The sequence below is a fragment of the Clytia hemisphaerica genome, unplaced genomic scaffold, assembly GCF_902728285.1.
Source record: "Clytia hemisphaerica strain Z4C2 unplaced genomic scaffold, Clytia hemisphaerica genome assembly, whole genome shotgun sequence".
Taxonomy (NCBI): domain Eukaryota; kingdom Metazoa; phylum Cnidaria; class Hydrozoa; order Leptothecata; family Clytiidae; genus Clytia; species Clytia hemisphaerica.
In genome coordinates, this window is record NW_027103851.1 from 86,426 (window position 1) to 100,257 (window position 13,832).

The following is a 13,832-nucleotide window of genomic DNA, read 5'->3' on the forward strand; positions in this document are numbered from 1 at the left end:
CATAAAAGTCTTAAAATGTTCTTAACTTGTTTTTAATATTTTTGCCATCGAAGCCTAATGTTCTATATCGTTTTTTTCTTATGAAAAATATTGGCCAAAATATCGTCCCTAGTGGAAAATTATCCTCTAATTTTTGTTCCAATGAAAATCAGATAAGCCAATCCTAACTGCAAATTTTGTACTACTTTTTTCATCCTCACTGAATTTTCTGGCTCAAAAACAATGGAATTCAAATCCCCAGTCATAAAAAACCTGATTATATCAACCTCCGAGTTGTGAGAAGGGAGTGTCCTTATGATATATCACCACATATACAAATGCAAGCTAATTCTATTTTTGTGTCTTCAAATGCCCAAGAATTCTCCCCGATGAGAAAAAAACCCTGGAAATTTATGCCAAATGAAAACTACGCTAAAATTCATGATCTCCAATCAGATTCTTCGGTCGTGTCTCCGTAAGAAGATCTGTGGGATAAAAATTGAATAAGTGTTTGAGTGTTTTGATTGGTTAAACCAAAACAATCACACCAAAATAAACATCAATCATAAACATAAACATTAGAACACAATCACTTTCACTTTCGTTTTCGTTTTTTTTTAGCAACGCGGTTTAAATTGTTTTGGCTGAACAACCAGGTCTGATCATCACATTCGCCATATATAATGCTCTTTAAAACAGAGCGTGGTGTGTGCAGAATCGATGATCTGTTATGAAAGTACGCAAAATATTGAGAACTTTGAGAAATGGTATACCTACTTAATTTTCGAGCTGAAAATTAGAATTTGAAAGGCTATACACACTAAAACTAGAAAGCAAGGTTTTTCCCAATTCTTGTACGTTTAGATCTTTATTCATAATTAGAAACGTCCATGTTCTTACTATGGTCACAGAAACAGGGGTGCTGTTATAGATCCTCTTTCTACAAGTTTGCTGTATACACCCCTGTGTCACAGACCCGCTGGAAAATTTGGCAAAAATTTTGTCCCCGGTGGGAAAATACCCTGAAAATTCAGCCCCACTTGATTTTATCCCCATTCGAAATTCAATGTTTAAAAATTGCACTCCAAACCTATCCCATTGGATATTTTAACCTTGGAACAATAAAATTTCTAGTCCCCATTGGGATTTCAATAGGAGTTTTTATCCCCATTGAAGAAAAAAATCTCACCGGGGCTGTGAGACATCAGGGGTGTCTGTATGGTCAGTAAGCAAGTAAGTACATTCATCTGGTGGCTGTCGGCAGAACTGGGAGTGTAGGAGTCTATTTCCTTTTCTATTTGCGGTAGACCTGGACCTCGAATACTGAGATGGAGTGCTACACCTACTCTCTGCTCCTAGTAAGTTACCGCCTAGTCTAGCAAGCCAGATGACTAATCCAGACATAGTAGAAATAAAGCAAAAAGTGATGGAGGGAACAATTTTAGTTTATAAAAACTAAGTCCCGTAACAATAATCGTAATATCATAAAACGCCTACACTACTGTATTACACGCATTATAAACGACTCCAGTCTATAGTTACTGCCTACATCAGATTACCTAACCCAAGCTACTCATTCGCTGAGTTGGCGGTGACCAGGGCTGACCGCGAAAGCTGACCCCTTTTCGTTAGATCATTACATAAACAACTGTAATTGGCCGCTCTTTCGAGAGGCGAGTCTTTCAATTGACATGTTATGCCAAACAATGAAAGAGTTCATGGAGGCATCGATATATGATAAAATTTCCTGATATTTTCAATTTTTAACTAATAAAAGAACCCAAATCTGGTCAAAATCAAATGGTTTGTAGTTAAAATCCATGAAGAAAAGCAAATTATTATATCGTGTCTTTGTCCAAAACAAGCACAAGGTACACAAGGTCCATACTTACAAATAATAATACAAACGGTTTTGTCTACAAAACGGACCATGAATTCACAAGTTCCCCCTCTCCGACTCCACCTATACAATGTTGAATTTCAGTCCAACTTGACTCAGCAACATTGTAGAGAGGTGTAAGGGGAGAGGAGCCAGAAAAACAGTAGAATAAGTGTATAAGTAGAATTCCATTTACTTTTGGCCAGGGTTGTACAGAACACCTTACATTTAACACTATCAATCATAAGTAATTTTGGATTCAGTACATAGGGGTTACTATCTTTCTCAAAAAGAGATTATTATTATATACTATTCCAGATAATAAAACTGGGAATTCTATAAGGAAATGTTATTATTTCGATTCAAAATAATGAAATATTCAAAGAAACTGCGGGTAATCAAAAAGAAACTTAATGAAATATTTAAATCGATGATTTGTCGCCAACTAAGGGATTGATTGGTTACTCCCTGGAAAGTTACTTTTGTAAGATCTGATATACACTCTTACGATGACAGACTTTTTTGTTTCTGTTTCAAAATTACCTTACCGGTACCTTACCAACCCTGATAAATGAAAAATTTATTCTTATTTTACCGACCGACCGACCCATATTTTTCTAACGATCTGCCCGTAGAACAACAAATTAAATTGGTCTCGTCACGGTCTGATTTTAAAATACCGTTTTCCCGTCTCTTTTTTCGTCAAATCTCGTAAAACCGTACTAAAATAGGGCAAATCCCGTCACATCGTAAAAATACAACCCCCTCTCCGCCGCAATAGGTCGACGCGTGCCGTAAATCCTCAAGCGTGCCGTAAATTCTCAAGCAGCTCACTCGGTCATAATTTGACACCAAACAAATGCTTAGAGATAAAGAGTATATGTTTACCAAGTTTTTACCAAGTTTTTCGAAAACTTACTAAAGTTAAAGGTTTTGTTTTTAAATAAGAGTGATATCGTTTGCTTACTCATCAATTTTAATTCACAAGTTTTTTCACATTGGATTGACACGGATGTGGAGCAAGATTGGCCAGAAATAGGAAAAGAAAAACATTTTTTGCTTATATCAGCATAATATAACAATAGGCAGACACTGTCCTGGTATAAAATATGTGTCTATATGAAACGGGAACACTAATGTAAAAACAAAACCTACTAAATCTTTGAGTTTGCGAGTGTATAAGTCGATTTAAACTGCGCCTATCCATATTAATCTCTCACAGAAAACATGCAAAAAATCATCGAAAAATATGCCCTTAAATAATTGAAGATGCAGAGGGGAAAATGTAACACTGGAGACTCACTAACTGTATCTGAATGAAATGTTGTAATAAAATCAAAATGAAGAACTATTATGAATAATTTAAAATATAAATGAGCATTTGATTTATATCATCATAACAATGAACCTACTCCCCTATTCAAAAAACAATTCAAAATTGTATGAGCAACGCTATCTCTTAGAATTTCATTTTCAAATGTATTGACTTTTTCTGCTGTTGGTTATTTCTTTCATGTGAACCTTGGTTAGAGGTCATAAGATATGGTACATGGTATGATAGTGTGAATCTTTACGAGTATTTGGAGAATCAAGAAGCAAAATCAGAACAAACTTTCCAACTGAATGAGCAACTGAAAATTACTGTGAATTAGAAACAGAAGTATCCATAGACTTTGATCTTGAAACGTTATGAAGAAGCGAGACCTTTGATTTCAGAACACATTAAATTGAAAGATAATGGTGGGATAGTTTCGTGCAACAACAAGAATAATAAGAGAATTGTTGAATTGTTGAAGTATAAAAAAAGTAAAGAAGATGAAGACATTTAGAGAGCAATATAATTTTTGGAATTTCATGTTTCAACATCAACCGACAACTGATTTCTACTACGCACAGGTGAGTTGATAAACGAGGGTACTTCCCCGGGGGGAAAACTCGATCTGAAAACGACCATACGTTCGGCCCAAAATTTGGCTTCTAAAATCGGACCCTTACAGTGCAGTGAATTTCCATGAAAAATCATACCCTTACAGTGCACTTTTTCAAAATTTCTCCAATTTTGAAAATTTTTGCAATTTTTCAAGAAAATGTGGAATTTTTCCTCCAAAATTGACCAATTTTGTGCCAATTTTTCCAAAAAATTGGCCTTTTATCACAATTTCCTACCCTTACAGTGCAGTTCAGTGCAGTTTTGTAATTTCCTACCCTTACAGTGCACTAGCTGAACTATGAAAAACCTACCCTTAAGGGCCGAACGTCTGGTAGGTCATTTACCTTGAGTGCCCCCCCCCGGGGGTACTTCTCTCTCACAGCCTCAACATCTTAAGCCTTACAATTCACTAGGCTACGTCATATCTTCCTTCGTTTCGAGTGTAAAGCTCCTACTCTTCAGGATATGAGCACTGCTCTCATTTATATAGTGAAATTCTCCGGATACATCGCATGCGCACTGAGGTTTTAATGAAACAATAGAGATTTTCGAAACCTAGGCCAATAAGCTGTGTTTTAAACATTCTTTTATTTGAAATCTCTTATGATAAACATCAATAAAACAACAATATAATTTTTCAAAATTTTGATGACGTCAGCAGAAAATAGGATTTTTCGTTTTTTACTAATTTCTGCTGACGTCATCAAAATTTTGAAACAATTTTTTTTTCAAATGATCGACTTTAGTAAGATACATCCTTGGTGAAAGTTTGAAGACAATTGGATAAACCATTCTTGAGAAATTTAATTTTTAGTTTTAGTGACGTCATCGATTATTACGTAATAATCGGTTTTTGCGGTTTTTCGCGAAAATCAGCGAAAAAGCAATTAGGTTACACATCAGGTTAGAAACTACATCATAGTACCCTTCGAGTTCAGTCATTTGTTTGGTCATTTTCTGTCGACTAATGCGATCTAAAAATTATGGTAATTTTCAGTTTTTCAGACATGCCATAACTTACCCGAGCCGCCACTAATTTTGAATTTAAACAATAATACAAGTGGCTAACGCCCAGGCTATTTTGGTTACTTCCGTATGAAACATTACGTCATGAAAATCAAAATCATATTTTTATGACACGGTAATTGGTCCAGCGCGCAGCAGAATGGACCTTTAAAAAGCAACTGATCGAAAAGATTTTGTCTTTGTCGGGGCCTGTGCGCGCAATAAATCAACAAGTCCAGGCTAAACCCGCGCGATGTTTGACCTATGTTTTGGATTGAATTGGTAGTAGAGTCAAATTTCTCGGTTAGATTAAAGGGTTGTTTCAGGTAGGGTCAGGTAGTGTTAGGGCTAGGGTTGGGGATGGGAGTTAACCCCTGGTTAGGGTTTAAGCTCCCGGGTAGAGTTTGGAGTAAATACCATGTTTATAAGGAACTTTGAACTCCTTAATGCAGTTGTGACTCGATGACCGAGTGGTTAAGGCGCTGGCGTTCGAATCATATAGTTCGAATCCCATCAGCGGCAAAAGTTTCGAAATTTCGGGAAATGCATCAAAAACTTTCAAAACTTAGCAATACAAAGAAAGTGTCAAAGATTAGAAGCTCAGAGTGGAGGATGGGAAGGAATTTTTTTTTGCGTCACTTAAGGAGCCCGGTACGAACGACATTCGGTTATTGCCACGTCAGCTGGACCTTCACGCCGCTTCGGCTTCTTGTTATTTTTTGTCCGTGTCATAAAAATCTGCTCTCCAACCAAATTTTACGTCATGACATGACATTACGTTTCATGAATTCATGATATTCATGACGTAATGTTTTCTACGGAAATACCCCAGTTTTAGCCAGTAGTGGCAAATTTAAGCTAGACAAAAGTTACCACTACTGCCAAAAACCGAGATCTTTCCGTAGAAAACAGTACGTCATGAATATCATGAATTGGATTCTTCACATTCCCCCTGATTTTTTCTTAGTGTCCATGCATCCATCCGTTATCAGTGGTTGGTTACCGTTTCTTCTGTGCTGTTTACTGCATCTTCTTTTGGACATTGAGTTTGGGATTCTCCATTCTTGATCACAATGGATACAGATGGTTTAAATTGTACTCCTCGTGGGTGTACATGATTGCGACGTTCTTCTTTTCGTATGCCTTTTTCATCAGTTTCTTGGAAGTTTGTAAAGTATGTAAATTCAATGATTCCAAGAAACAAAGACGGAAAGATAGGTAATTACTTTTTATTTGTCATTAATCGATCTGATGGTTTGTCCAGTGTTGTTGGGGACCACTAAAGACCAAGTGCCACTTTTGATTAAACGTTCATAATTATTTCATTATTTCATAATGACACCCGTGGTCAGTAAACTAGAGAAAGAGTTTATGGCCCAACAAGTTATTTTATAAATTACAACCAAGAAATCTATAATTCCGATTAAGACCACGATACTAAGATGAAAGAACCCCTACTTCAAATCGGACATACATTGATTCAGACTTGTTTTTTCCAAAACGGGTTTTAAATAATATGTTACGTTACTGCACCACGTCACCAAGTCAAAAAAACTAAATCTGAGGGGCATACAAAATAGAAAGCTCCAGTCTCTAGCTATAGGAAAGATTAGTCTACGGCCAAGATACACGCTTTTTTTAATAAGAATACACTTTATAAGAATGTCCATGATGAAAATGGCCAAAAAATTAAGAATAATGCTAAGAATATCACCATCGTGAAATTTTACTACTCAAGCTAAGAATGCCATTTTTAGAGCATTTTCAATTAGAAGTTGTCAATTACCCCTTAAGTAAGGCCGTTTTATGTTTAAGTCGTATGTACTAAATTCTAATGTCCAATTAGTATCCTAAACCTAAGAATGCTGTAGAAGAATATTTTAGGATGATTTTCCCAAAAAAGTTAAGAATGTCCATGATAAAATGGATTTACATCATTCTTATAAAAAAAGCGTGTATTTTCTGCAACACTATAAAATAAACAATGGGTCATTACTTCCTTTTTGCAGATACAAAAATCAAGAACCAGTGGAAGAAATCCCAGCAGAAGGGCGTTTCAGAAGCAACCAAAAGCTGTACGATGATATCGAACTAGATCAACCATCAGTCAGCAGCCGTCAACCATCAAACGAAGATATTGCTACAAATGACGGAGTTGATATTGAGGAGCCGTTACCATGGCGATTCCAAATCTTATGGTTCCTTGAGAATCTGGTCATGGTTAATAGCATTACGTCAACAATCGCTTACTGGATTTTCATTCGTGATTCATCAGAGAATCTTACGTTTAACGATATCCGAAGTTATTTTATTATCGATCGACATGGGATCGTCACCTTTTTCTTATTAGTTGAATTCCTACTAAATAAAATCCCGTGGCGCATTTTTCATTTTATCTACCCGTTAGCTTTTGGTATCTCCTACTTAATTTTCCACCTGATCAACTGGTATTATACTAGAGATAACATTTATAAATTCCTGGATTGGAAAGATCATATTGGACATTCGATTCTATATTTCACTGGTGCATTTGTATGCATTATCGTTCTGCAGTTTCTGCTTTTCTTGGTATACAGGAAAAAACGCCAGTGATTAACTTCTGGATGGCTTGAGGCTTGCTTTTTGTGATCCTTATCATTAAATTCATAGAAATACTAAAATTGATGAAAGATGGTCTTTCACGAAATGTTGTCCACGCATAAACTTATCCAAATCAAGGACTTGATTAAGACCGCTTAATGATTCCTGGATTCCAAAAGACTGGAGTTTAAAGCTCAAAATGTAAAAAACTGAAGAAAGCTATCGATTTGCCGTATACTTTTAATACAAACTTTTGTGAAGCAAAAACTATTGTGAAACGATTGTCAAACTGAGCCAAGAATAGTGAATTTCGAAAGGAACGTCACGATAAATATTTTTTATGTATAGACTTTTTGTGACAATGCCGTTGCTATGGGTAACCAAGGGCTTAAATATTACCTCTCTATGTAAAATTCCAGAGCTAAGGAATTATTTATAGTGTTTACATGTCTGTTTGAGCTAAACCTTTACATTAGCGGGTTTACTATCGGGTACCTAATAAGTATACACCCCCTCCCCCGCTAATTAATTTTCAAAAATTTCCCCCTAGACATTCCTAATCCAACCAAAGAGATAGAAAATAGAGGAGGTTGCACGCAACTGCTTTAAAGCCAGGCGACTCTTGTTTTCTATTCAATTTCCTTTGTTTTGCAACAAAGAAAAATCGCCTTTGACGCGAGCTGTGTTATGCCGCCAATCGAGAAGGAAGCAAACATGGCGGGTCGAAGCGGTGATTTTTCTGCTGTTATTTTTGTTATGTCTATTCGAGTTATGACTAAAACAACGTCTACAGCAAGTACTACATTGTTTAAAACATCTCAAATGCTTTTGGATATATTTATTTCAACCAATCAAATGATTTGTTTACGTTTTGACCAAGGATACAGTGAAATTATCATCGAAGAAAGATGGCCTGTCTTGTTGAGTAGCTAACAGCACCTACTGATGGAAATCACTCGAAATCGAAAAGATGGACATTTTTTCTCAAGTAGGGAATAATTTTCCTTGGTAGAGGATGCCTTGAGGTATGTATATCTGAAGTTTCTAGTGTGGTCTGGCTCTTTTCACTGTGGTCTGGCTCTTTGAGTTCAGCCCATTTTTCATGTACTCAACTCGACTGACTACCTAGGTTCAGGTTCTTGTTGATTTTCACTCTGGCAGTGAATTTCTAAAAGTTTGCTTCTTGATTTATTTTTTTTATTACTGAAGGAAGAGATGGAAGTCTTCTTCTTAGAAGAAGAATTTGAATTTCATCGAACAAACCTACCTACCCTTTGGTTTGGCTTAGTAAAAACGTAGTGTAGATTATTATGCGGCCGGTGCATGATAAGCCAATTCATCATAAAAAGAAAGACCGTAGAAAACTTAAAGAGGCAACTTCTTTTGATGCTTTCAATGCTTTGAGAGTTGATGTTATACTAATGATTCTGTTGATTTTCATCCTGAGAAAATCTGTGAAAAGTGTAGAGTTATTTGTACGAAGTTTGAATCAGCGTTGAAAGGCACCCAGAAGCACACAAGCTGAAAAAGTAGGAAGAAATAGAAAGTCAAGCATAACTCAACTCAGCGTGTTAAAGCAACACCAGATATTGATACTGGTGGTTTCGCAGATTTTGTTGATGGAGAAAAATTTCACAATATTAAAGAGACCGTGTGGCTTGTCTAATTATTGATGCTGAAGACTTTATATTTTGTTATTGGTTTTATTATTGGGTGAAATAAATGAGGAAATCTGTAAGTTGGAAAGGCAATGTTATGAGGAGGGCCAACAAGCAAGAAAATCGGCCTCACATGTTTTAGCTTTTATTGTACTACTTACGAGGTATCTACACTGGATTTACTTTTGTTTTTGTTTTTTCCCTACTGCATCTGCATGCTTCAAGTGATGAGTTATTTCCTGTAGTCTGGGAGCTGTTAAAGTGTTAGAATTATATTGAGTTTGAAGGTCAGGTGTTTGGTATCTGATGGAGCATTGTACAAATCGTTCATTTTATAAACTCAAAGAATAAGGAAGATAAAGTCCATTTCTTCAGTATTAATCTGATGTGCTTTGGATAGAAAGCTCTATTTCATTTGTGAGTACAAAACAATTTTGAAAACTCTCATGGAAATAGAAGCACCAAAAACTTTTGTAAATCAATGGTTTGTCTATTATTTCCAGAGGATAATATACCTTAGATATTATTATTGATATGATTTGTTTGAAATAGTATTATCACTACCAGGTGTTGAAATTCAGAAAAATGATTGAAATTGTAAGGTCTCCTTTCCTTTTAGCTGGACAAACACTCGATCAGTTGGATCCGTGTGGTACAACTCTGGGAGTTCGAGAATACCATAATCCCAGGGCTTTACATGATCAAATTAAGAAGAGAACACATCGACTAAATAGGATGACATTTAAACTTGCAGCTCAGGTAACTTCCATATTAACTTAAAAATTTTGCTTATGTTACTAATCATATAATTATACAACAGTTATCATTTTTTTGTATTTTTCCTTCTTATTTTTGACCATGCTAGGTGAAGTCTGAGAATTAGGTCTGTCTGAAATAAAATGGCTTTTTATGACAATAAAAATCCCATGATATGATGTATTCAGTTGTTGTCCATGACATTGAAATAATTTAGTCTATAGCTACAAGTCTGCTTGTTCTTAGTCTGATTTTAGTTTGATGACTAGCTTGATATAAACAGAAATTTTAAATAATTTTTCTAGACAGTACATAAAAACAAAAGACAAACGTTTCTTCATTTTTATCCTATATTCTTCAATGGGATTAGTTTTTGTAGGTATTCTCACCACCTGCTAGTTCCCTTTAAGGGGAGGGTTAGGTGTTACTATTATCCAGATAATTCTACTTCATATTATACAATATGTGAAAGAAATCTCATGATTTTAAAGGAGCATTTTTTATTTGATAAGAGATAATGTTGACAGTTTACTTGTGTGTTGTGACCAAATTATAACTTTTTATCATTTTAGTGGCTGACGAATACATTTTTGAAAGGTGGGAAAACAGAGGCACTTTCCACACCTGGCTTGCTAAAGAGGAAAGAAAAAAGGAGACTGTACCTGGCTATTCAAACTGTTGAAGGGCTGCAAACTACAGGTTTGTAATGATTTTGCATTCAAAGTTTTTTTAGTATGAAATAGTACAATGTTAACTTTTAAGCAATCAATGTTTCTGTGAGTGCTCCTGGCCTTGCATGTCTTGGAGGTTTTTTTTCAAAATAGAAAACCAACAATTTCTCTGTCTTTTATTCTTTCATTCAGACTTTTTTCACTTTTCATCTTTAGTCAAGACATTCACTTCATTGATGCAAGAGCTGCTTCTCGAATATCCTGGATTTTACACTTTGGGTGGTCGTCTTAGTCAGCCAACCTCAACCTCAACTTATGGTTATGGGCAGGTCGTTCTGATTTTTCTATTGTTAAATTATTGTTATTCAATTGTTTTGTTAGATTTTAGCTGGATTTGATTTGGATTTCCAAATGTTTTTTGTGAAGTTTCAAACAAAATTTATAATTAAGCAGAAAAAGTAAATACACATACATAAAGACAGAAAGGATACCTCTTACCTTCACACTTGTGACAGTCTGTGACATGAGGTGAAAATTTTGAAGTTTATAATCTCTTAAAGTTTTTGATCATCTTATATCTGCATATCTTCTCTTTTCTCTCCAAACCAGTCCAAACTGATCTAAAATTATCAATCTCAATACATTTGTTAGTAGATATTTACCTTTTGATGATAGTACATTATATGATTTAATATATTATGATTTTTGTATAAAAATATAAATTTTTTAGCTCATAAAAAAGCTAAAATGGACAACTGATGCTAGATTTCTCCCTATACTTACCTTACCTTATTTGCAGCTATATAGACTCTCATTGAAGTAAACCTTTCTTTAGAACGTGAGAAAGTGAACAGTATATTTCAAGAGAGCTAATATCTAAGAATAAATTTCCAAAAGACTTGAGCTGTCAAAGAAAACAGTAGCCATTATTTTACCATTTTTTTGATTTGTCTCTCTGCTCGTTCTACTTTCGTTTTCAAACACCTTTTTTACGGCGTCGATAGTATCTTTTTGAATGAAACACCGATTGTCTCAATCTAGTCGGTTCCGTAAACTTTTCCCTCTTTTTTTCTTTCCTCATTAATTATTCATAATCATAACTAACATAGTATAATAGAAAGAGAAACGTGCAACCTCCTCTATTTTCTATCTCTTTGATCCAACCCCCTGCTTATTAATTTTTAGGAAAATTTTTTTGAAAGTTTTTTTCTCTAATTCTGCTGTATTAGCCTCCTTTTCAAAAAGTTTCCACCCAGGACGTTTTATTCCGACCCCCGTTTTGAGAATCTTTCCACTCAGCCCGCTTATTCAAACCCTTTCCCCGTTTATTGGGTTTATTAGGTTTCCGAGAGTACTTACTCTTTATTCTTTACTAACGTTTTAATTTATTTATTTATTTAGATTAGTTTCAAAATTATTTGCTAAGAAGTGCCCTTAGCGGTCGAATTTTTGGGAGGGCACTGAAAGATAAGGGTCGCAAAAAGGCGGCTTTGATAACTAATTACGCCAATAATTACTTCTACGCCTCTTTGAGCGCCTTTTTAAGAATATTTACGAGACGAAAAAGAAGATAATCGATGCTTGAGACCTCATACAAGTGCTTCTGGAGATGGATAATTGCAAGGTTGTAGTGAATGGGCGCCGCCAATCATTATTGCTCTTCTTTACACTGATGTGTACAATAGTTTTCTGTGAAGTTATGATGAAAATCAAGCAATTCAATAACACACCCACACCCAATCGAGTATCACAAAGATCTCCGATCACACATCGTAGAAAGTACTCTCTGTTTAATAGCATTGAGATCGAGAAGAAAAAAACCATTTTTGAAGAAATGAATAATTTTTTGAGGCAACTTTCAAAGTCAAAACGTTTTGAAAGGAACAATGAACTGCGTAGAGAAATTTCGGATATTGTTCGATTGTTAAATCGTCTGAGCCTTGGTCATACTCCTAAAAACAATTCTGGACAAAAGGTGACATTGGTTTTAAATGGAGTTCAGGATTTGAATAACACATGAGCCTTCTTGTCAGATTTGAATCGGCACCAACCAGATTGGTCAAAAATGACTCGTATATTGGTCGCATTGAATAACAAAACAAATGAAAAACTTGCCGCCGTGAATTTGAAACAACTCAAAGTCAAGCTACCTTGTTTAGAATGGTTAACTCTTTCTGGAGAACAGACAAAATTAACCGTTTGACTTTAATAAATGTCATTCAAAAAGTATCAACACCGTATGTGTTTTTGACAAGAGGTGCAAGGAATTTCGACAAGAGCTTTAATTGGAATCAATTTTTAAAGCCGTTACTCCGTGGACATGTTGATGTAATTTCCGGAGCTGTTAGATACCCAAATGGTAATTGGCATTCAGGATGTCACCAGTCGAAACTAATATGATATAAAACACAACATGGTTATGATACGATAAGTCACAATGATGGTGGACATTCGGAGAACCAATTATGGATACAGTGTGATTATTTCGATGGACCATTCGCTTTGAAGACAGAAACCCTTTTGACAACGTTAAGCACCAAAATTCGTAAAACATGTCCTGATCACATGCTCTACTTACACGTGATATACAACCTTAATAATCTAAATACGATCACGACTGTGAGTCAAACAAACACATTTTATATGGACTCTCCGAAGGAACTAACTCGTCGTCAATGGCTTGAGTTGTCCTCGTCCTTGAATGAGATTTCGGAAATCATAGCTATCAATGAAGATCAAAGTGAAACGCATTACGAATTCAACTACAAAGAAGTGAACTCTAGGTGCGGTAATAAGGCGAACATGCTGAAACCACGTGCTTGTATGAGGGATCTTCATTTCATGTTGATGAATTCTTATAAGCTGTTTGATAAGTAAGTATCTGATTTTATTATTTATCTACTTGCCAATTTTATCTTTATGGCCTGATCTCACACCCACAATGTTGTTTTTTTTCTTCATGAAAATCGGTGCTAGTCAAATTTTAGGGTTTATAGTAGACGATGTTATCGTCCCATACATGGATATTAAAGGCGAGAAAAATAAAAATAATCAATATAATCAAAAAGTTTTTCGCATACAAAAAGGTTCTAGCTTAATATTACTCTCAATCAAACGTTTGACTTAAAAAACTCTAATTTTTACCAAATGTTCCTAATTTCAAAAAAGACTTTACGGCGCAGTAATTTTGACCCCCTGCATTTATCAAAAATTATTGGGGGGGGGGTAGAGCATTAAATGTTAATTTAAGAGGTTAAGTTTTAGTTTAACTTTTATTTTGTTACGACGCCACGCCCTTTAGCGTATCTAGCTAGTGGCTTTGGTAGGCCGTCCGCCCATAGTACGCCCTCGTCGCATTTGCTCCTTTCGGTAGA

General features: G+C 35.3%; 1 protein-coding gene and 1 long non-coding RNA gene across 4 annotated transcripts; both read left to right on the forward strand.

Moving 5' to 3' along the window:
- Positions 1-3,334: 3,334 nt before the first annotated feature.
- Positions 3,335-7,693, forward strand: LOC136807651 (uncharacterized). 2 transcript variants are annotated; one of them, XR_010846700.1, is made up of 4 exons: positions 3,335-3,754; positions 5,761-6,011; positions 6,803-7,480; positions 7,512-7,693. XR_010846700.1 is itself a non-coding variant. In XM_067064245.1 (3 exons), exons 1-3 carry the CDS (start codon positions 3,674-3,676, stop codon positions 7,383-7,385), a joined length of 915 nt encoding a protein of 304 aa, XP_066920346.1. In that variant the 5' UTR covers positions 3,335-3,673; the 3' UTR covers positions 7,386-7,693. The 2 variants fall into 2 exon arrangements, 1 of the variants encoding a protein (XP_066920346.1); XM_067064245.1 differs by having other exon boundaries at positions 6,803-7,693.
- Positions 7,694-8,021: 328 nt separating this feature from the next.
- On the forward strand, positions 8,022-11,111 carry LOC136807652 (uncharacterized). 2 transcript variants are annotated; one of them, XR_010846701.1, is made up of 4 exons: positions 8,022-8,398; positions 9,651-9,790; positions 10,360-10,486; positions 10,675-11,111. It is a non-coding gene; the product is annotated as an uncharacterized lncRNA (long non-coding RNA). The 2 variants fall into 2 exon arrangements; XR_010846702.1 differs by lacking the exon at positions 8,022-8,398 and adding an exon at positions 9,172-9,195.
- Positions 11,112-13,832: the final 2,721 nt, after the last annotated feature.